At 40.6% G+C, this 24106-nt stretch overlaps 1 protein-coding gene and 1 long non-coding RNA gene across 3 annotated transcripts in view; one reads left to right on the top strand and one right to left on the bottom strand.

The window, feature by feature from the left end:
• The window catches only part of LOC136448643 (uncharacterized), a 38353-nt gene extending 17787 nt beyond the window's left edge, over window positions 1–20566 (bottom strand). Inside the window, exons 1-7 of the mRNA XM_066448281.1 lie at window positions 20306–20566; window positions 19874–19973; window positions 6257–6513; window positions 3447–3547; window positions 2253–2403; window positions 1870–1982; window positions 777–1124 (exon numbers count right to left, since the gene is read on the bottom strand). Of these exons, the coding sequence (XP_066304378.1) occupies window positions 777–1124; window positions 1870–1982; window positions 2253–2403; window positions 3447–3547; window positions 6257–6513; window positions 19874–19937 (1034 nt within the window). The 5' untranslated portion in view covers window positions 19938–19973; window positions 20306–20566. The remainder of the gene's footprint in view (window positions 1–776; window positions 1125–1869; window positions 1983–2252; window positions 2404–3446; window positions 3548–6256; window positions 6514–19873; window positions 19974–20305) is intronic.
• On the top strand, window positions 10236–13138 carry LOC136449139 (uncharacterized). Of its 2 annotated transcripts, XR_010757984.1 has the most exons (3): window positions 10236–11540; window positions 12065–12179; window positions 12352–13138. It is a non-coding gene; the product is annotated as an uncharacterized lncRNA (long non-coding RNA). The 2 variants fall into 2 exon arrangements; XR_010757983.1 differs by lacking the exon at window positions 10236–11540 and having other exon boundaries at window positions 11560–12179.
• Window positions 20567–24106: the final 3540 nt, after the last annotated feature.

The following is a 24106-nucleotide window of genomic DNA, read 5'->3' on the forward strand; positions in this document are numbered from 1 at the left end:
AAGGTCAAGCATGCAAGAAAAAACAGACAAGCTATCTACCACTGGCTCCTCAGTTGGACTTTGCATCATAGGTAAAAAGAAGACCCAAGTGATGACGGTAAACCAGGAAATAGCAGTGGCCATAAAGCTAAATGAGGAAGATCTGGAATAGGTTTCCCAATTCACTTAGCTGGGTAGTACAGCGCACAATGAAAACAACATCAGTATTGAAATCAGAAGAAGGATTGCGTTAGGATCGGCTGCAATTATTAAACTGAAAAGGATCTGGAAAGACAAACACATAAGTCTTGCCGCATAAACCCGTATCTAGAATGTGTGCTATCCACTGTTATGTATGGTTCTGAAAAGTGGAAACTGACTTCCAACCTGGAAAAGAGGCTGGATGCTGTGGAACAGAGATGGCTACGTGCAATCCTAAGGATTAGATGGCAACAGCACATTAGCAATGAGATAGTGAGGAACCTTACCGGCCAACCTAAACTTTCCATACAGAAAGCTAGTTATACGGATGCCTAGGCTAGGGCTGCCTAAGGTAGCATTAAACTGGTGCCCGCCAGGACGAAGGAGAAGAAGGGGGCAAGTCATGACTTGGAAGCGGACAGTTCAACGCGCGCCCTCAGTGCAATGGGCTCTACATGGGAGGGGGTTCAGCGGGTGACTGCAGACGGGGCATCGTGGAAAGCAATGACGGCCCGCCTCAGTGAAAGGACCGAAAAGCGGTGAAGATGATGATGATAAAGAGGCTAGTTAATTTCAATAAGACGACAAATTCCTACCTGAAGACGTTTATTGCCATCATAGCCATGAACGTCGTGGTGGAGGTCTCGGTAAGTTGAGCGCTTGCTTGTGAGTTGGCCCCGAGATTAGACGTTTGCTGATCGCTACCGACCTGCGCTGAGCTCCCTCCTCCGGCGGAAAAGAGCAGCCCGAAGGCGCCCCCACCTGCTCCGTGACCTGACGCCTTGTTCATCTCCCCCTGGAACATGGCCTTGGCAGACGTCACGGCAGACTTGTCCTCCAGGTAGTGCCGGTATTCGTCCATAGAACTGAAGGCGGAGGTCTCCGCTGCTGTCTCGTAGATCCCTTGTACGGTCATGATGTCAGGCACGTGGTACTCTTTGTATCTGAAACGGCGTACAGAGACATATTTTCGTCATACAAGCATTGGAAAAAGCGGACCGGACGTCTATAGTATGAGTGATAAAAGTCCTCAGAGAAAGAAGAATCCTTCACATTACCAAGGCTTTCAAGTAAAGAAAACTTGAAAGGAAACATGCGAAAAGGATGACGCTGTATGTAGCACCAAAGGAGAGGCCAGAAATGCTGTCATGTAGATGACTAAGATGTGTTTTGATGATTTGATTTGATTTTAATTTATTTTATTTGATTTATTCGACTGTGAAATCCGACCAGGGCTGCCAAACTAGCCGAAGGCTATTACAAAAGGTTAGCCCTGGGAACAGTATATTCAAAGTTCAATACAAACGTTCACAAAGCACGTCAAACACACACATAGAGGCGTACACAAAACACAAAGTAAAATTACATAGAAGAAACAAAATTAACAAAAACCATCACAAGATTGAAGCGCATATGACAAAATGCACGAGACTTAGCTATATATAAAATCGTTAACAATGCCAAGACAAAACTTAGGTTCATATTACGTACTAGGTTACTTAGATTATACAATATGTCATCTAATATTTGTGGTAGGTCAGTCGTTATTTACGGATTTCTTGGTCCAAATGTTAGTACCAGATTAAGGTTTTATTATGTAAACTTCCCCTTCAGCAAGTTGTTGATGTTTATACAATATGAAGCAAGGAGGTTAAATACACTTCCTTGATAAGAAGTGAAAGTCCCTACCCCTGCAGTCCCTCGCATGCCCGCTGGATGAGGCTCTTTTTCCTGGAGCTGGTCGAGTATTCACCTCGGCCGTCAAACCCAGTTCCCAGGAAAGTCGCTCCGTCAATGATGTTCTATGATTTAAATGGGAAACAAAACTTTCATTTTAAAAGTTCCTTCATATTGAATATGAAATATGTTAAGCTTTGATCAAAATTGATCAGCCCAACTATAATATTTAGTCCTTAAACATTTAAACCTAAAAGATCTGTTTACACCAATGATAGATATTTTATGTGAAACTTACCTTCTCATATCACCTTACAGCACGTCTATAAGCTGGAAAGAACAACTCAGAAAAATATGTACGGATAGCACAGGCCTATCTCGATAAATGAACTTACAGCACAAGCCTCTAACGGGACGAAAGCGTCGTAACACGGGTCTCCTATCTCATACCCGGTACCGAAGCATCCGTTCATCAGCATTGGCCCAACGCCCATTGGGTAGATTGCCGGCGACATGCCGTCAGAACTGTCATCGTTACCATCGTCACTGTGAAAACAAAGTGGGAGCAATTCGTACAGAGACGGGGGACGGTACCGGCCTCTAGTAATAACTCATATCAAATAACTATCTATTTGTCCATTGGTTCACAACTAGAGGTAGGGCTACCTATCACTATTCGTTTGTACTAACCTTTGATTATTTATGGTCTTCACTCTTTCACGTACAGGCCTAGGTTTAACTTTACTTAAACTGGGAAAAGTTGTTCCAACCATAAACTTATACTCCCTGCTGTCCTCTGCCAGGACTTTGTAAGCTGAATCGACGCACAAACCACATAAACTAATTAAGAGCCATGGGGAGTCTACAGCCAGAAAACAAAGGCCACACAAAACAGACAGAAATTTGCATACTACTGACCGTTTCAGTGGTATGGAGTTGTTTTCCACTAGGTTACAAATCAAAACGTTGTCAAACCATGTAGATGACCCAGAAAGTTGTGGCAAGGCTAATTAGCTAAATATTGCATACAGCAATTCCATCAAGTTTAGTTTTGATGAAAATTCCACTGATACAAAGCGTTGACCAGATTTTCCATTATTTTAAATTCAATGCACTCTTGCTCTGTACTTGCCTGAGTTACAGATTACAGAAATGTTAATATCATTCGTTTGATAAAAGCTAGTTGGTGTCTTGTACTAGGTTTTTAATTCTGGTCTTGCAGCAATTCTTATATGAGAACTGACCAGAATTACTGCTACAGTTAACATCAGACGATGTTTCCCTACAAGGCTGGGCTTTATATTCTGACATTTCAGAGGGACCAGACTTACTCGATTTTTATGTGAAACTAAAACTTTAATCTATAATATCTCTGCATTTTAAAGTATATTGAAGAGTAACTACTTGGTGCTCTAATGTGTCTTAGCCCAGCCCCGGCACCCATGTGCACAGCTTGCCAGTCAGTGGTGGACTGAGCCCAGACAGTTTACACTAGCCGAATTTATTGGGTGGTTTAATAGTGGAACCTCCCTCTTTAACCTAATGTATACATTTACAAACTGAAACAGAAATCATTTGCGACTACCAACCTGTCATCTTCTCTGTCAACTTCCATGCGGAGTTCGTACCCAGCCGGTGAGTACGTGTCTCCTGTGTTCAAGCCTCTGCTGTGGATCACTTTTACTCTGGCCTACAGGCAAAATTATGTCAATGAATTGGTTTTATATAAAGTAGCTACCACTAACATTCCTCCACCCGGTTACGTCTATCCGCAACTTTGAAAAACTATGAGTTGGGACACACAATACAAAAGTAACTCAAGTAACTGAATCGATTTTGTAAAAGGCCAGACTTCTCAGGTAGCACCACCTACTCATGTTGCAATGTAGAGGCTACTTGAAATGTCTTTTTACAAAATCTCGCCATGTTCCTCAGTTACTTTTGATTTTGTCAAATTGTAACCTTCATTGACGTAGTGCGTTTAGCAGCCGCCCATCCACCAGTTTTGCACAGTTTAGATAATTATGCAGGAGTGCACCATATTTGGTGCCGTTGTATTGGAGATCACGGATTTTTTCAGGGTGGTACATGTGGGCTGGCGGAATTATGTAACTAAGTGGTTCTATACAATGCCCTAGTAAAACCCTAAAGCTGCCAGTCACGGTTTAAACAGGGATGCAGAAACATGCCTTGTGTGCCGAGTCCGCTTGCAACCGGGATAGGGTATTCCCCAAAAGAAAACAGCTTTGCGTGGCGGTAGCGCTCGAAGCCCGGAAGTTAGGGGACTTAGCGCCGCCGTTGTTTCGCGGGTTTCTTGAGGGGGGGGGGGGCAACACTTAACGACAGGACAGGCAGTAAATTTCTAGCGAGGTCCAATCAAATGGATGTTAGCAGGTCACCGAACGTCACCGACAATTAGCCAATGACGGCCAACAGAGTCGGTCCTTTCAAATGCAAAGTAGCCAATTAACGCCAATCTACTGGCACGCGATGGGCAAGAAGGAATATTTCACACCCTTTGTTCGTCGATTACTGGTTCATTGTTAATAGTGGCAATACATTACGAAGTAACTTTTCGTGTGACTTGCAGTACATGACTTTTAATCCTGATTATGTAAAGCAGAACTACGCACTGAACAAGTTTTAAACATCGACACGACCTGACTACACAACGTCTTATGTTTGATAATGCAGTATAGCCATAACGCCACGCTTCGGAGAGAGCATTTTGGTATCTTTAGCATGGTTTAAGTTCTAAGCTGTAGCACTTCGTATCATGCATTTTTTGGGTACATCAAGGAGGCTCCTTGGGTACATTGAAGATATCTGAAATAATATTGGACGTTACTTCAGGAGTTGTCACCTAAAAGTTACTGGCCTCAAAATCCGAGGCGTTTTGGGGTTACTGACTTAATAATATTAGGACACTTCAAAAGTCGCCTGTTTTTCTCCGTTTGGTTACAAAAATAATCATTAGCATGCTATTATCTTATGTAAGTGGCTTTGTTACCATTATTGTTATTCTATGAATAAATCAGAAAGCTGAAAGACTCGACGACTGGCCGACATATTCAAATTCAGCAACTGCTTTTACATCACACAGAAGCAAGGTAAACCTCTTTGAATGTTATATTGTAAGCGGGTTTTGCATACATGTAATAACAAGAACATGCATATGTCACAGATTACAAAAAGCAAAAGAAGTCGATTGACCGATAATACGGTGCGTAATTTACACTGGTTGTATTGCATATAGAAACAGTTTCTACATTATGTTTTGTGCATTTTGTAACATTTTAGCACCAACGTCCGTCAAAGTGTGCAATTAAGCAAAAATATCATATATATTCTGAGTAGTTTATGCGTGGAAATAATCAATCATTACGATGTTCCTGTGCGGTTATATGATAAAGTTACCCCTTCATGTAACGTTACATGTATAGGTCAAATTTTGTTGGTTCCAGCAAAGAGGGTTCAGCGAACATGATTTCATGATGAGGGTTCATGATTTTTGAGGGTTCATGATTTTTGACAAATATGTTCACAAGAAGTTTTGTATTACTTTACTTAATACCAATTCCCAAGTCTCACGCCATGGCCGGTGACTCGAAGACGCGTCGCTGTCGCACTCTTGATTCGTTCTTAGGTGACTTTGCCGGAAAATCCGTTCAATGTCTTCTCTCACTGTCAGTCGGTGATTTGGGGCCTCACAATGTGCCACAAAATCCTGACCCAAGACTAGCTTGGACTTGATTTCCCTCCATTTCTGTACGTGGCCCGTCTTTGAGAGCTTGCTTTTGGTGGGAAATGCTGGGTCGACTCGGGATCTATTCCCTCCCGCAATGACCGCTCCATTAGCGCTAGTGCAGCCGCATTGAAGCTGTAAAACTTCATCTCTTCAGTCTCTTCGCGTTTTGGTGGTGAAAGTTAACATTACAAACTGATAGATCTAGATCTAGATGTAAACGTACGGAAGTAGTGGGAATAACAACTCAAATGCGCTTGGTTTGAGTTGATGACATTTACATAAGACCAGGGGTGTTAACAACCCAAAACTCGACCGTCATTGGCTAATTGTCGGTGACGTTCGGTGACCTGCGAGCAGCCATATGATTGGACCTCGCTAGAAAGTTACTGCCCGACATTTAGTGTACACGGGGGGGGGGGGGGTCAGGGGTCAAACATTTTAGATTTTTACTTGGCTGAAAAGATGCATATATGGTAGGTTAAGGGTTAAGAAGCACCACAATTCCTTTTAGGAGAAGGAGTTAATCTTCAGACTCATTTCCATATTAGTCGAATTACGACGCCTTTGTAGTATTTGACATTGTTCGGTACTATATTGAACCCTCTGATAACGTCACTTGTACAGTAGTCTATGATAACATCTTCCTCCCACCTCCTCAACACCGCCACCAAGGCCCGCTAGGAGGTCTCCGCCCCTGGATAAAACCTTGTCGAACTCCTCGTCCGCCTTGTCGAACTGCCCGGAGAAGTAGTCCTCCAGGGATCCTATGACCTTCTCCTGGTGGTTCTCCACGACTCCCTCCGCGATCCTGTCCCCGAGCGCGTCCACCACCTTCCCGCCCACATCAGCGGCGGCGTCCGCCACAAAGGCCGGGACGGCACGCTTCGCGCGGTGGTGCTCCTTCAGGGCTGCAAATCAATCAATATTGTATCACTGCACGGAATTCAGGAAACCTAGTACTTATGCACACCACTTGTGAATATATATGTAATAACTGAAATATCTCATTTTAGAACACCTCTATGCACACCACCTATGAATATATATGTAATAACTGAAATATCTCATTTTAGAACAAATCTATATAGAAGAGGAATAACTACATTTCGCGACTAAACAGCTCCAAGTTTGACCAGCCCGGCAAGAATTGAATAGTGACAATGAAGTTTATTGCATATTCATGCCCAACAGAGGGCTAAATGCATTACAATATCAAGAAAATACTAAGAAAACTATGCAATGCTTTAACTATGATTTACACGTTTTTTTTCTATTCTCTAAACATTTGTAGACAAATTCACAGAGTTTTTTCATTGCATCGTAATTAGCAATGCATGTTGGCATTACATGTGCGAACATTTCCTCCTCTGTTAAATGTGCATATCATCGGTGTAGCAATATGACACCAACAAGAGAATTGCGTATATCTTTATGAGGAGGGCATTTCAGAGCAAAGTGTACTTCATTCTCTATATAGTTCTCATTACAAACTAGACTCCCACGAACACATTATCTTCGCCAAATAATCAAGGCTTATTATGGAGAGTGATTGATATTTACATGCTTATCAACCCCTGCAAATTTGATCATACACCATACCGTTTTGAAGTTATGAGGGGTAGCGGGGGTGGTGGCGAATGAGTCCAGTCTAGAAATGGTTAAAATCATTTGGATATACAGGACTAGTATATGTGTTTAGTGTGCTGATATAAGTTATAACTGGTCCGGCTGGTTTTTGACGTGTTTTAGGTGTTTTTGTCAGGCCTTTTATTGTGTCCCCTTTTCGTTATGTAGCCAACCGTGTGTTCTACAAAAATGAATACCTAAACTGAACACGTTAAAAACAACCGGACCCACACCTCTGCTTGGAGGGTACTGAGTACCCCATCTGTTTATTAAGATGACCTACTATTTATTTACATTAAGGCAAGGACCTCTGTTTATTTGACCTGTTTTCGGGGTCACCGTCACATGTCCCATTATGAAATGCAGTGGATTTAACCATTTTCCTGACTAATTATGCAAATTAGCTCCCGATTTGCATAATTAGTCATTGATTATGTAGAGCACCATCTGAGCTCTCTACGTACCAAACATCACGACGATCTGTCAACCCCTTCTCAAGTTATTCATGTCCGAAGGTCAAACAAAAACACCCACTGCAGCTCCAAACAAGCCGCTAGGGGGCCCAAACTTACACAACCTACTTCCTGTGGCATGAACTATCTATCACACAAAAATCATGATCATAGCGCTTTCAGAAAGTATGCCCCCAAATTTTGAAGCTCCGCTGCAGTACCTTAGGTACCTGCTAGAAGGCCCATTATCGAAGTTGACCTTTCTTTCTGTAAACTCTACCCATCCACTAAATATCATACAGAACCATCAACAGCTTCTCGAGTTATGTTGGCGACATACAAATACACATCCACACAAAGCCTGCTGCAGTACTGACAGAAAATGTCAGGGGAACCATTTTTAACTTGACCTCCGGTCTCACAACATCTACATACCTACAAAAATCATGAAGATCTATCAACGTTTCCGTCGCTTTTTTTGCCTACATACAAACACACAAAAATGGAAAGTCCGCTGCAGTACTGTTGAAAAACGCAAGGTGAACCATTTTCGAACTTGACCTTCCTTTGCACAACCAATACACACCTACCAACAAGCATAAAGATTTATCGAAGCTTTCTTGAGTTGCTCTTGACCTACATACAGACCCACCCAACAGATGGCTCAACCGAAAACTTAATATTCTCCGAGTACTAGTACTAGGCGAAGATAAATATATAAAGTCTATTATTAGGAGTCCAGCTGTATCTACCAGCTTCAATTTGAAGTAGGTGATCGCTAATCCTTAGCTTATTCATGGTGCGGCGACGGTCAAAGTTTGTTATATCAAGGTATGTCTTTCTTTCATAGGTATGTTTAAATGTTTGGTAAGTTCTTAAGTTGTTATATAATTACCTTGGTTCTCTTTTCTGCATTTTTTTGTCACTGGAGTTCAGTTCTGAGTAAGAACTTTGAAAAAAGATATCTTTTAGTCTTTGTTTTACTTCTGAGTGAGCGGATGATGTGTTACTGTCCCTGTTAAGTAGAAGGTAGGCAAAGCCTGACTCCTCAAGGATTCTACGAAAAGAGGACATCCAACATGGCAACTTGCGTCGGTGCATGCCTTGTTGAATTACAGAAGATTCAAACAGAAGACTGTTTGTGGGTACTTCTCTAGCTAGCCTTTGGTAGTACGAGTAAAGTATAATATATACTCCGATTCATAGTGGGTACCTGCCGCGTTCTGCCCTCGTTGCCATTCTTTCTTACGCCTAGGATTGATTTACAAAACTTATAGAACAACCCTGAACTATAAAACCACCCAATAAATTCAGCTAACGTAAACTCCCAGACCTCAGTCTGCTTCGGAATCCCGTGGTGTTCACATCAGTGGAGGGCTCGCTGGCTAAGAGTTAATAGATAGATTACCAAGTATTGAAGTTTAATACTTCAGCACACGTTTCAAATGTAGAAAATGATTATCAAAGTATAGTTGCACATAAACAAGTCAGCTTTGTAGTAACTAACAAAGAATATGAAGCAATGACAACACTCTGTCATGCTCTGACTGGTAGAATGTCTCAGACATTGGCTGTCAGTATACAAATTAAATGTACAGTTCTACAGAGCCCAATCTATACTGGTTTCTGTCAGACTACCAAGTAGACACCACAATAACATGTATAAGGCATATTCATAGACACACAGCTATCAAAGCTAATTCACCTCACCAGAAAATATAGATACAATTCCAACTTTGAAGGGGTAGCTTTGACAGTTGAAAACACAATTTTATGGTTTTCGGAAAGTTGCCAAGTAAAGTTACGTATTGTATTGATTACGTAGCTTTGTTACACCTATACATGTATGATGTATCTGGGCTATTTTTCTTTGTCTGACAATGTTTTCTTCAAAAACTAGTGAGAAAATTACAGGATTTTTAAAAACTTGAGACGTCAGTTAATATGCAAATGATTAAACCTATCTTTCTCTTGACGTTGCTTCAGACTGACTATATATTAAGCTTTCTATTATACCGTAGAATCTACCAGAAATACCCTTCGACATAATTTTAAATAGAATCAAATGCTTTTGATAGGTCCACGAAACAAACAAAGAGTTGTTTTCTTGACTGCGTGTGTTTTAATTAAATTCAAATTAAGGGTACTGAAATAGAATGTTCAACTGTCGTTTTCCAAATCAAAGTCTAAATAAGATATTCAACAGGTACTACCAATAACACTTCAATAAGAAGTTAAAGTTATGTCATAAAACCGAGGGTGGCTTTGAGAAACTACAATAGATTCAACAGTTGTTGCTTCCATCTAAGCCCCTGGACATAAACAAACTGTCAACTTACTCAGTTGCAGCCCACTGTTCCCAACAAGTCAAAACATGTGGAGGTCTGTTTGCCGAAACAATAGGCCTTTTGTCAAGGATGCGGCCAATCATTTAGCTTATTTCAAAATGTTGATATAATGCACAGTTTACATATATTTGGGGCAAACGAATGAAATCAAACGCATACAGTAATGATTATATATGTCAATATCACTGCACGAAATGACCACGTATCCTGACGGATCCGACGTATCCGGAATCGGGCCTCATGGCGTTTCCGAGCGAATCCGGAAAAATCCCAGTTCACTGCTCGGATACTGAAGTGCCCGCAGATCCGATCAATTCCGACGCCGTATTCTTCTGGATTCGTGATGCGCCTCGGATACCCGAAGATATTTGCGCGGATCCCTCGTTTTTTGATATTTGGAATGTTCGGATTGTTTGTATGTCGGTAGTTGCTTCGGATCCTGACGAATAAATACACACGGCACGGCATGATCTCATTTCCTGACGAATCCAGCAGATCCGGAATTGCGCATCATAGCAGATACGGAACGTTTCCGATTGGATCCGATACACCTCAGATCAGACAATTCCGGCGCCGTATACGTCTGGATCCTTCATACGTTTCGGGTACAGATACGGAACGTTTCCGAGCAAATTCAGACAATTACCAGGTACACCTCAGATCCGGCAATTCCGACGCCGTATACGTCTGGATCCGTGATGCGCGTCGGATACCTGAGGATATTTGCGCGGATCCTTCGTTTCTAGATATTTGTCAATATGGCAGAGATGTTCGGATTGTTTGTCGGTAGTTGCTTCGGATCCTGACCAACAAATACACACTGCACGGCACGCGGCATGATCTCAGATCCTGACGAATCCACCAGATCCGGAATTGCGCATCATAGCAGATACGGAACGTTTCCGATTGGATCCGATGCACCTCAGATCCGACAATTCCCGCGCCGTATACGTCTGGATCCTTCATATGTTTCGGGTACAGATACGGAACGTTTCCGAGCAAATTCGGACAAATACCAGGAACACCTCAGATCCAGCAATTCTGATGCCGTATACGTCTGGATACGTTTCGGGTACAGATACAATATCTACTCGGATCTTTCATTTTTTTATGTATTTGCCAATATGTTAGAAGTTCAGATTTGCCAATATGTTAGAAGTCATGAGCTGTCTCGGATCCTGACGTGTACGGAACACGGATTCGTGTCGGATATCCAAATTACCCACAATACACTTCTGGGCGCGACAAACGTTAACGGTTTTCTTTCGGTTAACAGCACAGACAAGAACGGCGTTTCATCACCTTCTGTGCTTAACATGGCATCGCCAGAGTCTACCATGGTCGACCAGTGATTTTTGAGTGACTTGAGAGTCGAAGGGAATTCGGTGTAAACTCAAACGCACGGAAGTGCGACGTTGTCTTCTTCGTGCATGCAATATTCGTCGCCCCCCTCCCCCCTTGTAAACGCTGGTAGGGAGTTGATTCATCATTTTGAGGGACTGCCCTTTGGTAAGTACAAATTGAAAAATTCCCGTTTCTAACTAGTTTTGACGCCAGTTATCCTCCTATTGTGGCTTGACATATCATCGCATTCGCATGACCATAAGAATTCTCCAGCCGACCTGCCCTTTTACGGCGTTAGGATCTAGGAAATTTAAAATTTCAATTTGTTCGTTCTTGCCAATGGTCAGCAGACATGTGTGTCTGGTTAACGTTTCAGATACAAAATAGCAAGCAGTGGAGGGAAAGATAATTAAAGATATGGAAGGGAAGAAAATGTCATAAGTATTTGTCCCACAAAGATCCCACAATTTGTGGATAGTGAACTAGAACTTATAAGGAGGCAGTAGTGTGCCTCAGTGATTATTTCATTCAGTTATAGCTGTGCATGTTTGATCAATATCATATTCAAGTTATAGATGTAAGTTTTACGTAGTCAATTCAACGATGCCCAGATTCATTTTTTTACACATGCGAGTATGTGATATGTTTAATATTTGTCATTGTTTCCATTTATATATATATATATCCAGTACAGCATCGGCAGATACTTCCTTCACAAATGCAGCACATATTGTGAGGACCTTGGCTGGGAACAAAGCAATCAACTGTCAGATGCTCAGCTGCTGAGTACCTCAGGCTCCTTTGGTAAGTCCATCATCGGTACACTTCAATGTTAGCTGAGAGAGGCATGATGGATATCCATTGTCCCGTGTTTTTTGTAGCTGCTGTGATGAAACGAAGCCCATGTCAAAATCATGTGACATGTTCCTTAAATACGTGAATTGATATTTATTCATCATTTGGTTTTATCATATAGGAACTGGTTCATCACAAGATGGACTCCAAGCTGAGTCCAACATGCAGATACAGAAGACATCAGCCTTACCTGTCCCTTACCAAGAATGCATGGAAGAAGTGAACTCAGATGTAGTCAGAGAATGGGGAGAGGACGATTATACACATGCAGTTCCACGGCATATGCTACTTACGTTTAAAATGTGGCGTGTCATCATGGGAGTTCTTCAGACAGTATAATGTTACTTTCTTTTTTCAACCTCTGTATTTGAAATAATTGTATCTGATGGCTTTTAGACTAAGAGCTGGCCACAAATAAGGCTTTTATTACTTTAGTGGAATATTTAGAACATGTAGATAATTTTGGTCCAAGGGCACTATACAGTAGTAAATATTACCACAATGTTGTGATGGTGTTACTTGTAATACATTTCATAATTTTTCAGAACATTGTGCTTGCACAACCCCAATTTACCGACATTAACCTGCATATGCAGTGGTGCTTTGAGTATGTGGATGTCCCTCAGCCTGTCTCAAATGAAATGGATCATTTAGCCATATAGTACTTCCGTATTGTATTGTATTTGATAGTTTTTGAACTTAGAAATACATTATGTTGAGATATGAAATGATACATATGTTACATACAGGCTTTCCCAAACTTCCTGTCATTCAAAATGATGTTTTGGGTATAGTTAAATTAGGAATGCAAGCACATAGTCGGATCCGTTACGGATTCGTTGTTGGGTCCACCTGTATCCGTCAGTATTCACCATTTTCTTCAAAATACAGAAAAATCCCTGTACGCATCCGTCAGGATCTGTGGCATTTCCGTACAGTGTACGGCTCCGTATTCGTCGAAAATCCCTTACTTTCGGATTCTTCAGGAAATATTCCATATACCGGTGCGGAAATAGTCGGATACGTTACACGAATCCGCATATATCCGTCAGTATCCGCCAAAAATACAGAAAAATTCCTGTTCGTATCCGTCAGGATCGGTGGCATTTCCGTACAGTGTACGGCTCCGTATTCGTCGAAAATCCCTTACTTTCGGATTCTTCAGGAAATATTCCATATACCGGTGCGGAAATAGTCGGATACGTTACACGAATCCGCATGTATCCGTCAGTATCCGCCAAAAATACAGAAAAATTCCTGTTCGTATCCGTCAGGATCGGTGGCATTTCCGTACAGTGTACGGCTCCGTATTCGTCGAAAATCCCTTACTTTCGGATTCTTCAGGAAATATTCCATATACCGGTGCGGAAATAGTCGGATACCTTACACGAATCCGCATGTATCCGTCAGTATCCGTCAGTATCCGACAAAAATACAGAAAAATCCCGGTACGTATACGCCGGGAAACGAGGCCATTTCGTGCAGTGTATGTTTGGCGAAAAAACGCACCCAGAGTTAAGATGAAAACATTGATTGGACAAAAATACGAGGAGGCCTTCAGATGATGGTTTTCAGTACCATGAAAAAGGCATTGAACACAACATGGGTAAAAAGACTCATTAAGGGGAAAAGAATGCTTGTTCTCAAAATGGGGAGGTTTCTTACTATTCCAATATAATTACCAGAAATCCCGCCCTTGTGTTGGAAATACTGTGTCATGCTGAAATTATGATCAACTGAGAAGGGAAAAAATTAACGACTACATTAAGAAAAATTTCTTGTGGTGTTTCGATTATAAATGTAATGCTCTATATTCCTTCCTGTATATACATTTATAACAATGGCTTGATTACTTGTTTTCGCTAACACCTAAAGTACACAAAAGCTCATCTATTTACAAGTGGTTGTGTATCTGTTTGTTAGGAACGTTTTTTGTTTTTGTGGTATCACTGGTACTGTATGTGTTATTGCTACATTACGAAATAAGCAAATTTGCATGGTGTCCAGCAAAAGTTTCAGATTGCGGAAATTCTTCCGCAGTAGAAATCTTCGGCAAGGTTTTAGTTGTTTACGTTCTGAAAGTTGCATGCTACTTGTTGATCTATTCGCCGCTTGAAGGGTCCATACTTGTATATGGGGAATATTTGTTCAATTCTGGACTTGGGTGATTATGAAAACGTAAATTTTTTGTGGATGTGGGGAGGGAAATGGATGAAATATGTTGTATTTGCTCTCGCAAATATTGTCTTTCTAGATTACACCTGTTTTGTACAAGACATCAAACCCTACTTCAAGTATTTTAAAAGTTAACTAAATCAAATATGCAAATATATGACTATGACAATAATCCCTTAGAAGACAAACCATCTGCACATCACTCTTTACCTCTCCTTAACATGTGCTATTGTGTAAGTAAATGCACTGTATGATTTATATGTATGTACTTATGTGTTTACTGAATGGAGTTTTAAAAAAAACATACAGGGAATACAGGGAAATACCTTTGCTTGTTGCAGAGGTCCTTCCTAGGGACATTAAGTTCTCCTCTAGCATGTTAGATTGCTAGCCCCCTACACTTATCGATAGTTGATGTCAAAAATAGAAATGAAGACAAGCTACCAATGGGTAATTATAGTTGATTACAAAACCAAAAGTAGACGCGTCAGCAACCAACCAATTGATAATAGGAAGCAAGTCCAATATGGCAAAAAGACTTACTGTGAAAAACAAACCGGTTGAATAAGTCAGATATGAAGCTTATGAGAGTAATACATGGCGAATGCCCCACATGGTACAGGCACACATGTACAAGGCCTGCAGTTCAGAAATTAGTTACATCCCTGGCCATGGCATTATCCAGAAATATGCAAGATATCTCAACCGATTAAGGCTACACAACAACTCATTACTAGTCGCTGATCACTAAAGCTAGAAAACTCGTCATGCTTCTAAATTGACCCATAAACGAGACAAAGCCAGAGCAAATGCAACTAGAGAATGCAGGATATATTCCTCCAATTAATGAAGGAGGTATGAAAAATGACGTTTCTGCATTATGCAAAGTAGGTGCAAAGTAGCATAACACGCATTCCATTGCATTGAGCTATATGTATATCGAATAGGAAATCTCTAACAGTGAGCACAAAAGACATATGAAGCTTCTGCATTAATTATGCAAATAAAGACCTCATTGGCATAACTCGCCTTCTGTTGTATTCACATTTCCTGCACATCGAATATGATATTCTTAGCATTTTTCGAAAGGGAAGTATAAGTTTCTGCAGAACTAATGCCAATGAGTTCCTCATTAGCATAACAAACATACTGTTGTATTCATCTTTTCTAAAGCTACCTACATCTCAAATATGACATCTGTAGCATGTACCGTAAAAGAAAATGGGAAATTTCTGCAGAAAGCATGCAAATGAGGTGGTCATTAATATAATGAACATTCAGGTGTATTCACCTTTCCTGAAGATAAAAAAAAACACCTTCAATATGACATCTGAGGCATGTACCATAAAGGAAATATAAAATCTGTGCAGTAGTTATGCAAATTCAGTTATATTCACCTTTCCTACCGTTTCCCTTTAAGCCATCTACCCCTCCAATATGACATTCGTAACATTTTCCGTAAGAAAAATATAAGTGTCTGATTAGATTATGCAAATGAAGTCCTCATTAGGATAACGCACATTCAGGTCTAGTCATATTTTTTTTCCTGACGCTACCTACACCTCAAATATGACATATGTAGCATGTACCCCAAGTAAGATATAAAGATTCTGCATTGATTATGCAAATGATGTCTTCATTGTGACTAAGCACTTTCTGTTGCATTCACCTTTCCAAAAGCTACATAAATCTTCAATATGGCATCTCTAGCATGTATCGAAAGTGAAATATGAAGTTTCTGCATAAATCGTAGACATGAGGTGCTCATATGCATGCAGGTTAATGTTACCTACACCTCCAATATGAGATTATTTACAATAGGGGATATATGAACTTTCCGCATTAATTGTGAAAATGAGGTGCTCATTATAGCACAATTCACATTCCAATAGTATGCACCATTCCCAAAGCTACCTACACCTCAAATATGAGATCTGTAGCATGTACCGTAAGGGGAAAATCATGGTTTCTGCATGAATTATGCAAATGAGGTGTTCATTATAGCACAATACACATTATGTATTTATAGTATGCATGGAAAATAATAACAGACTCAACAAGAGTTCGTAGACCTCATATCTCCATGAACTATTCTGTTTATGCAAATGACTCATACATTTACATAATATATGCTTGGCCAGTAACACCTTCCATTAACTTACACATGTTGCAATATTGACAGTCTTATCATTTACCACTTAGATTAACTATGCCGTTTTTTCATTGATGATGCAAGTATGGAATTTATTTGCATAACTGGTATCCGTTGATGCTCCGCTTGCAATGAACTACATATTTTACATGTTTTGAGTCTTATAATGGGAAACACTGCAAATATAGATTTTCCTCATTAATCATGCAAATTAAGTCCCAATCAGCATAATTTGCAGTTCATTATGTACATCTCTGTCTAAGCTACCTGCTTGCTAAATATCATGGAAATCCATCGTTCCTTTCTTCAGTTATTCTCCTTTGAAGATTTTCACAATAACGCCCCTGCAGTTCCAGAACAAGCTGCTAGGGGGCCTAAACTTACACCAATTCTTCATTACATCACAAGCTACCTGTCACACAAAAAACAAGACCATAGCACGTCCAGGTCAAAAGATTTAAAACAATGGAAGTTCTGCTTCAGTACCAAGGTCACATACAAGGGCCTCCGAAATCGACCCTGAATGTTGGCTTCCCAACACCCACCCACATATCAAATATCATCGTAATCCATCGAGAGGTTCTTGAGTTATGATGTCTACAGTAGTCCGGAAACACAAACAAACAGACACAGAGACACACATACACACACACAGACACACCCGAAACTGTATCTCCATTTTTCATAGAGATAATAAACGTGATGACGAAATCGCGTACATATCAACATGGGGCAAAACTCAACTCAACTGAACATACTGGTACTAAATTTGCAGATAGGGCAGTCTACTGAAAGTTTGAGACAACAGCCTTGAAACAGTTAACAATATATTAATCATTTATGTCACAATAGATTTGTCAGAAATTATTTGCTACTCTAGTAATATTTCATAAAGGCAGCCTCTCTTTTGAATGGCAACCAAAAGAACAGGCGACTTTCAAACAAAAGATATCGACAAACTTAAAAGAGGTTATTTGTAATATGAAACGTTGTTGTCTAAGCTTGTATGAAAATCCCTTTAAATACATTGTATCATTGTGTGTAATTCAAGGAAATTATTACTTGCACACACTACGTCTACGAACTAACACCGAATTAGTGAACGTTTGAAATACAAAATGTTTAGAAGAAATCTATGTAACGTTAGGCATGGCATAGTGCTGAAATATGATATTCAACTGACCTTTGGGTCTTACCATAAACAGGACATTCGATAGGATGTATCAATACGAGGTCGATAAGCATGTAAAGAATAATGGGGGGGGGGGTTGTTGGGGGGCTAAGAAAAACATAATGGATCGTATGTGCAGCTTTTCCTTCCTCTCTATCGCCTTGACATAAATGGGCTATCATTTGACTGAGTTTATTAGAGTTAAGTGCCCCCTACCTGTACAGATATTGTTGAATGAAACCAGTAAATACAATAATAATAAAACTAAACAATAGTGCAACTGTGCAATGTTCGTCATAAGCTTACGAGCTTACAAGTTGCTCCCCTTTAACAAATTAACAATGAACTAAGATTCTAGCAAATGAAATAAGTCAAATTCCAGGGCGTATAAGATAAACACAACATAGGAAAAATCAGTAAGTACAGTGATAAGCGTAAACGGACTAAAGTTAGACATAATTGTTGTAACATGATTGACGGAAACGTTACGGAACATAAACAACACAACGCAACACACCATTGCAATAAGCCTAAATTTAAGGAAAAATACCCATAGTTTAAGTGTTAACAACGCAACACAACATTGCAATAAACCAAAATCTAAGGTAAAATACCCATAGTTTAAGTGTAAACAACGCAACACAACATTGCGATAAACCAAAATTTAGGGAAAAATAACGATAGTTTAAGTGTAAACAACGCAACACAACATTGTAATAGACCAAAATTTAAGGAGAAATACCCATAGTTTAAGTGTAAACAACGCAACACAACATTGTAATAGACCAAAATTTAAGGAGAAATACCCATAGTTCAAGTGTAAACAACGCAACACAACATTGTAATAGACCAAAATTTAAGGAAAAATACCCATATTTTAAGTAAACAAAATTGATATGGCATTTGTAAACGACTTTCTCAAGTGTTTTTCAAACTAAGGCCACAGCAAGTAATTTTTATGGATGACATCAGCGCGCTCATTAATTTTCGCCTGATTTCGAAATAAAAAACAAGAAATTTCATTGCCCTCCGACGGTGGTCAACATGCCAAAAATTGGCAAATATGTCGTAAACGTTGACAGTCTAAGGTGTTTCATTGCATATGAGTACCCAGTGTAGTTCCTGCCCATGATGGTATGACAAGCTGTTTTCTGCGTTTGTTCTAGTTAATTGAGCTGTATACACATCTTCAAGAACAGTTTAATGTTGACAGTCTAAGGTGTTTCATTGCATATGAATACCCAGTGTAGTTGCTTCAGATGATGGTACAACAAGCTCTTTTCTGCATTTGTTGTAGTTAGTCTATTGAGATGTATATGTCAAAGTGGAGATGGCGATTCAGGACAATCGGCGATTGTCCTAGGACAGATCGCGATCGCCGTTTGTCCTAGGACAGACTGCGATCGCCATCTGTCCTAGGACAATCGCCGATTCTACTAGTAGAGATTGCGATCGCAATCTGTCCTAGGACAAACGGCGATCGCGATCTGTCCTAGGACAATCGCCGATTCTACTAGTAGAGATTGCGATCGCAATCTGTCCTAGGACAAACGGCGATTCTACTTGGACAAGTTTGCGATCGCGATCTGTCCTAGGACAATCGCCGATTCTACTAGTAGAGATTGCGATCGACATATACATATCTACAAGGACATGTTTACATTAAATCAAGGAGGTTTTATATTATATATGAAACCTCATTGGTTGAATACAGGAATAAAAGACCTGTTGGTCATGATATCATATTTCGTCGCCTCAATTCTTGTTTAACAAGACTTATGATCTCAAAATTTGAAAATATAGGAATCTTGTTTTTTTTGGCCTGCCTTGTTTTTATTTCGCCCTATCTCATTAATTTTGGAGTCTGCGGAGGATGTCATCCATAAAATTTACTTGCTGTGGCCTAAGGGACTTCTGTAAATGAAGTAAACTGTTGTTCGTATGTTGGTTTTTGCCTCGGTCGTAAATCATTGCTTTATCATGTTTTGTGGTTGTGTATATCTGAATTGAATTGTAAAATATATACCATTATAATCATCAGAAAGGCAAGGACATTTATGTATCATACTGGACACTAACAATCTAACAGGGATTATTTCTGATAAATCTAGAACTGTTGGTGTACATGTTTCTCGGTAAACTCACCGGTCGGAGACGCGATAGCACATGCTGTAACGCCACACAGGCACAGTAGGACTCGCTTCCACATGTTGGAGGCCCGCAGACACCGGTAGACTCGGTCGAACTGGGGATGGAACAGGCCGCGATATTAGTCAAGCTCTGATCAAGGCGGAAACAAAGCACCTGAACGCCTACGTGGCCACATCCGGTTAAGGGACTAGTAAGAGTAAGTCTAGCGGCGACAAATACATTGAAAACGGGCAGGCAACGGAATTACGCATGAGCGATGTCACATCTAGGCTTGTAGTTATTTTCAACGTACCTGGTCTCGCGGTTGGTTTTCCCCAAACCGACAGAATAAAAGAAAGAGCTCCATAACCCTTAGGCTTGTAACAATGAAGAAGCGAACACCAAAACGACGTGCTTAATGCGTTAACTAGTGGGCAGAATACTCACATACACAAGAGAAGTCCGGTGTTCAATCTTCGGTAGTTGTGGGATGAGTACTATTCTTGTTCCGAGAATTCTTTCTTCTTGAGGGTTTCGGTCGGAGCCGAGAGTTCAGTCGTCTTCTGGGTTTCGGCTGGAGCCGAATCGGAATGAGCAAGTGAGCTTGGGGAGAGACTCTTATACTGACATGGGCGCGGCGCATTGCTAGTCACTGATTGGTGGAAAATGATGCTAACCATCAACAAGAGACGTCTTTCGTCACACTTGATCCTGCCAGCGTGGACCGTGGAACGTGGCATAACAGATCTATAGACGGGGGTTCAACGTCCTCTACGTGCTGCAAGACGAGAATCAGCTGGGAGCGCACTGGCTCATTTATTACTGAATCTGTCAATTGGAGACAAAAAGGCGTCAAAAACAGTTTTGAGGAGTAATTCCTGACCAAGCAGTAGTTGAATTTCATGTGATATTTGATTTACCCGTCTCAAAAGATAATCAACAATTTACATGTGTAACAGTTGCCATTACCTTCCAAGTCATCACCAAAATGCGATATCACTGTTATTTAGGCTCGATATATACATTGTATGTAATTGTCTCTATTTTCTACCTGACCTATTGTAATGCTGGTGTTCTGTATTTTATCCACTCACACCGGCAGGGACCCCTACTCGACATGCGTGGTGGGTTCGTTTACGTGCTCTATGTCTAGCTCTCCTCAAACAACTCCAATTAGCGTCCTATCCGAGGGACGTACCTAACCGAAGCTTTGTACTCATCTTAATCTCAGTAAAGTGGGGAAAGTTTTCTTAAGCCTTTCCCAAGGGCACAACGTCAACGAGAGAAATCAGGGGACCCCGGATTTTAAAATGACGAAGAATATCTCCTGATGCCTTCAGATATAGAACCGCAGCCGACAATGAATGAACATAGGGCACCCTTGTATCGTTACTCCTTGCGGAATTTCATTTCGTAGGGCTCCCTTGGAAATCAGTTACCTTGTTAACTGAAGGGACTACCCTAAAGATTGATAAATAAATAGCAATGATGAAAAGTTGTTATTGTACATGAGATAGGAACAATGACCAGCAGCCCGTCCTGGAGGCAGTTATACATGTAAATATCAGACTATAACTCTGGAATAAAGGGAAGAGACTCCGCTGGATAGTGAAATATTGCAAATGTTATCAACCGATCATAACAGTATATATGATTAAAAGATAGTTTGCCTGTTTTTGTGAATGTAGTCGTGGTGTTATAAGCTAGCCCGCCTTTCCCCATGCCCAAAACAACAGGTTGCGTGCAAAACAAGATATCCTTAAAAATGGCAGGCATTGCCCTGTCTTTTTATGTTCATATCTATCATATTTTCAAAATGAGCTACACGGGCGTCTATGCTGTAGGGCCCTGAAACACCTAGCCCTGTCCAATACTGTACGTTGGACCTAATCAAGACGTAGTGTGTGAACATAAGATGTAATTATGGGGACAGGCCAGATAACAGCACCAATATTGATTTAGTTCATCTAGTATGTTTATCTTGCTCGTGTTTTTTTTTTTAGGTTTCATGCATATCTATGGCGTTTAACCACAGCTACACGACCATCCATGTAGTTCTACCGCCGTGCTCTGTGAAGAATACATTCTGATGCTTTCAGACATACACGTAGAACCGCAGCCGAAAATTAACGAAAGTTTGACACATTTGTATTATTACTCGTAGTGGAACCACATAGCTATGCAGGCAGTGTATGCGTAGGTTTATGTTTATGTTATTGCGTGTTTGATATTTTCACAACATACTGGAAAGCCATTTTGTTCCGGCATCCGGGCACATCTCACGTGGAACAGCAGCATTGACAGATACGTACTGGCTAGGGGGTAAAACGTACAACATGTATATACATAGCCTCCTTCAGTCAATATTGACCATGGTAAAATCTGACTCGGGTCTGTTGCAAAGTTTTATTTCAAGACCCGCTTTTCTTCTTGGCTGTACTATACGTGATATCTTTAGCACTAATAAGGCAAAGCGACTACGAATTGGAAAAAAAAACGTAAGCGAGATCCATGACATGAAACGATCCACAAATGTCCGTATTTCGGCACTAACAGTTAAATAAAAACAGGAGAAGGAAGGATGCGATGAGGCTGGCTGAAGACAGAGCATGCTGAAATTCTGTCACTAACACATGCGTCCTACGACGTGGGAGCTTCTCAGTCTAAGTTCAAGTCTAAGTTAATCGAAAGTCTTATCTTGCTAGCACTTGTAGTTTTCTCCTTTCATTCGTTACTTGGTTCCGCTGTTAGCATTTACGTCCGAGAACAAAGAAATCATTATTTATTTTGCCTAATAGCGCGGAGAGGTCAAAGGTCGTTAACTTCATATCCGCCTTCAATGTTGCAATGGTTTGATTGCGTCCATCATTGTTATTAGCCACTCCTGAATGTTTCCATAAAAGGTAATAGTGACGTTAGGGGTGGGTACCGGTACCGTGTACCGGTACAAACGTGTACCGGTACAAAACCGGTATTTCTTGCTGGACCGGTCCAAAAAACCGATCCTTAAGAAAATCAGTGGACCGATTGTTGGACGGATTAGAAAATTCACAGTACCAGGCTATCAGTAGGTGGTCACATTATAATGTTTCCAGTCTAGGAATATAATAAAACAGAAAATTCATCAATGGGCTGTCGACCACGGCTCAGCGGACTCAAACAAAAGCGAGTTTGTCTTCCCCGCTGAGCAGTTGCGTAAGACATCCCGACCGATAGTTATGCAGATACTCCCGACGGCGTCACCCGTCGTCCTTTGCGCGAAAGCCGCTCTGTCTGGGCTAACTTAGTCTCCAACCAGACCCAATAGATTGCAAAGACCGTATCCAACTGGAAGAAGGAGCTTGTAATGCAATTATTCAACTGACCTTTTTGCAAAACGTAAGTACTGCCAGTTTGATACGGTCTTGATGCAACCTATAGATCTGCTTAGAGATTAGGCTAACTTACAAAGTTGTACAAAGACTGTCATTTCCTGTTTAGTAAGAATGTATTGTTATCTGGGTATTGTTGTAAATTCAGCTGGCACGTTTAAATACTTACACGGTCGTACGGCTCCGAATCTGACTTCCTTTAATTGAAGTAACAGATATGACCAAAACGAACGGACACCGACCATGTTTCACTCCTCTGTTTGTTTTGTACCATACATACGAATGATATATATGTTGATAGAGTTATTAGGATTTAAATGATGCAAGAACCTCCTTGAATGATGTAAACAGTATCTCTGTTATATTTTATCTGATCCTTACCTCTTCCCTCATAACAAGGTTAAAATATTAACCTCCTTGCTCATAACCTCAATGAAAAGCGGCATGTATGCCGACTTGAACTTTCATTGAATAAATAAAGGTTCAAACAAAGAAAAATCAAACAAAAGTCCTGTGGGCATATGTCCTAGGCACCCCAATACACAAGCAGTGAATATGCGGACTTTCTCTCTGTTGAAACTCCAGATGTCTGCGAAGGAGGCTAGTTTTCTATGGCGCTTGAAAGTCCGTACTCCAGGCTACCTTCTAGTCTGTGCTGAGACCATTGTACGGTCGTTTCCCGCATAGAGATTGCAATCCTTTCCCTTCTATTTTCATCCCAGGCTAATTCCTGCAAGACAGTGAATATGTGGACTACCTCTATATTGAAACTCTGTCCTCGTAAAAGTTTTTACGTCATCCCCGATTGGCTGCGATGGAGATTCAATGAGATGTTTAAAATTCAGCTTGACTCGGTGATCGAACATGTTCTTACCAA

The sequence above is a fragment of the Branchiostoma lanceolatum genome, chromosome 14, assembly GCF_035083965.1.
Source record: "Branchiostoma lanceolatum isolate klBraLanc5 chromosome 14, klBraLanc5.hap2, whole genome shotgun sequence".
Lineage (NCBI taxonomy): Eukaryota > Metazoa > Chordata > Leptocardii > Amphioxiformes > Branchiostomatidae > Branchiostoma > Branchiostoma lanceolatum.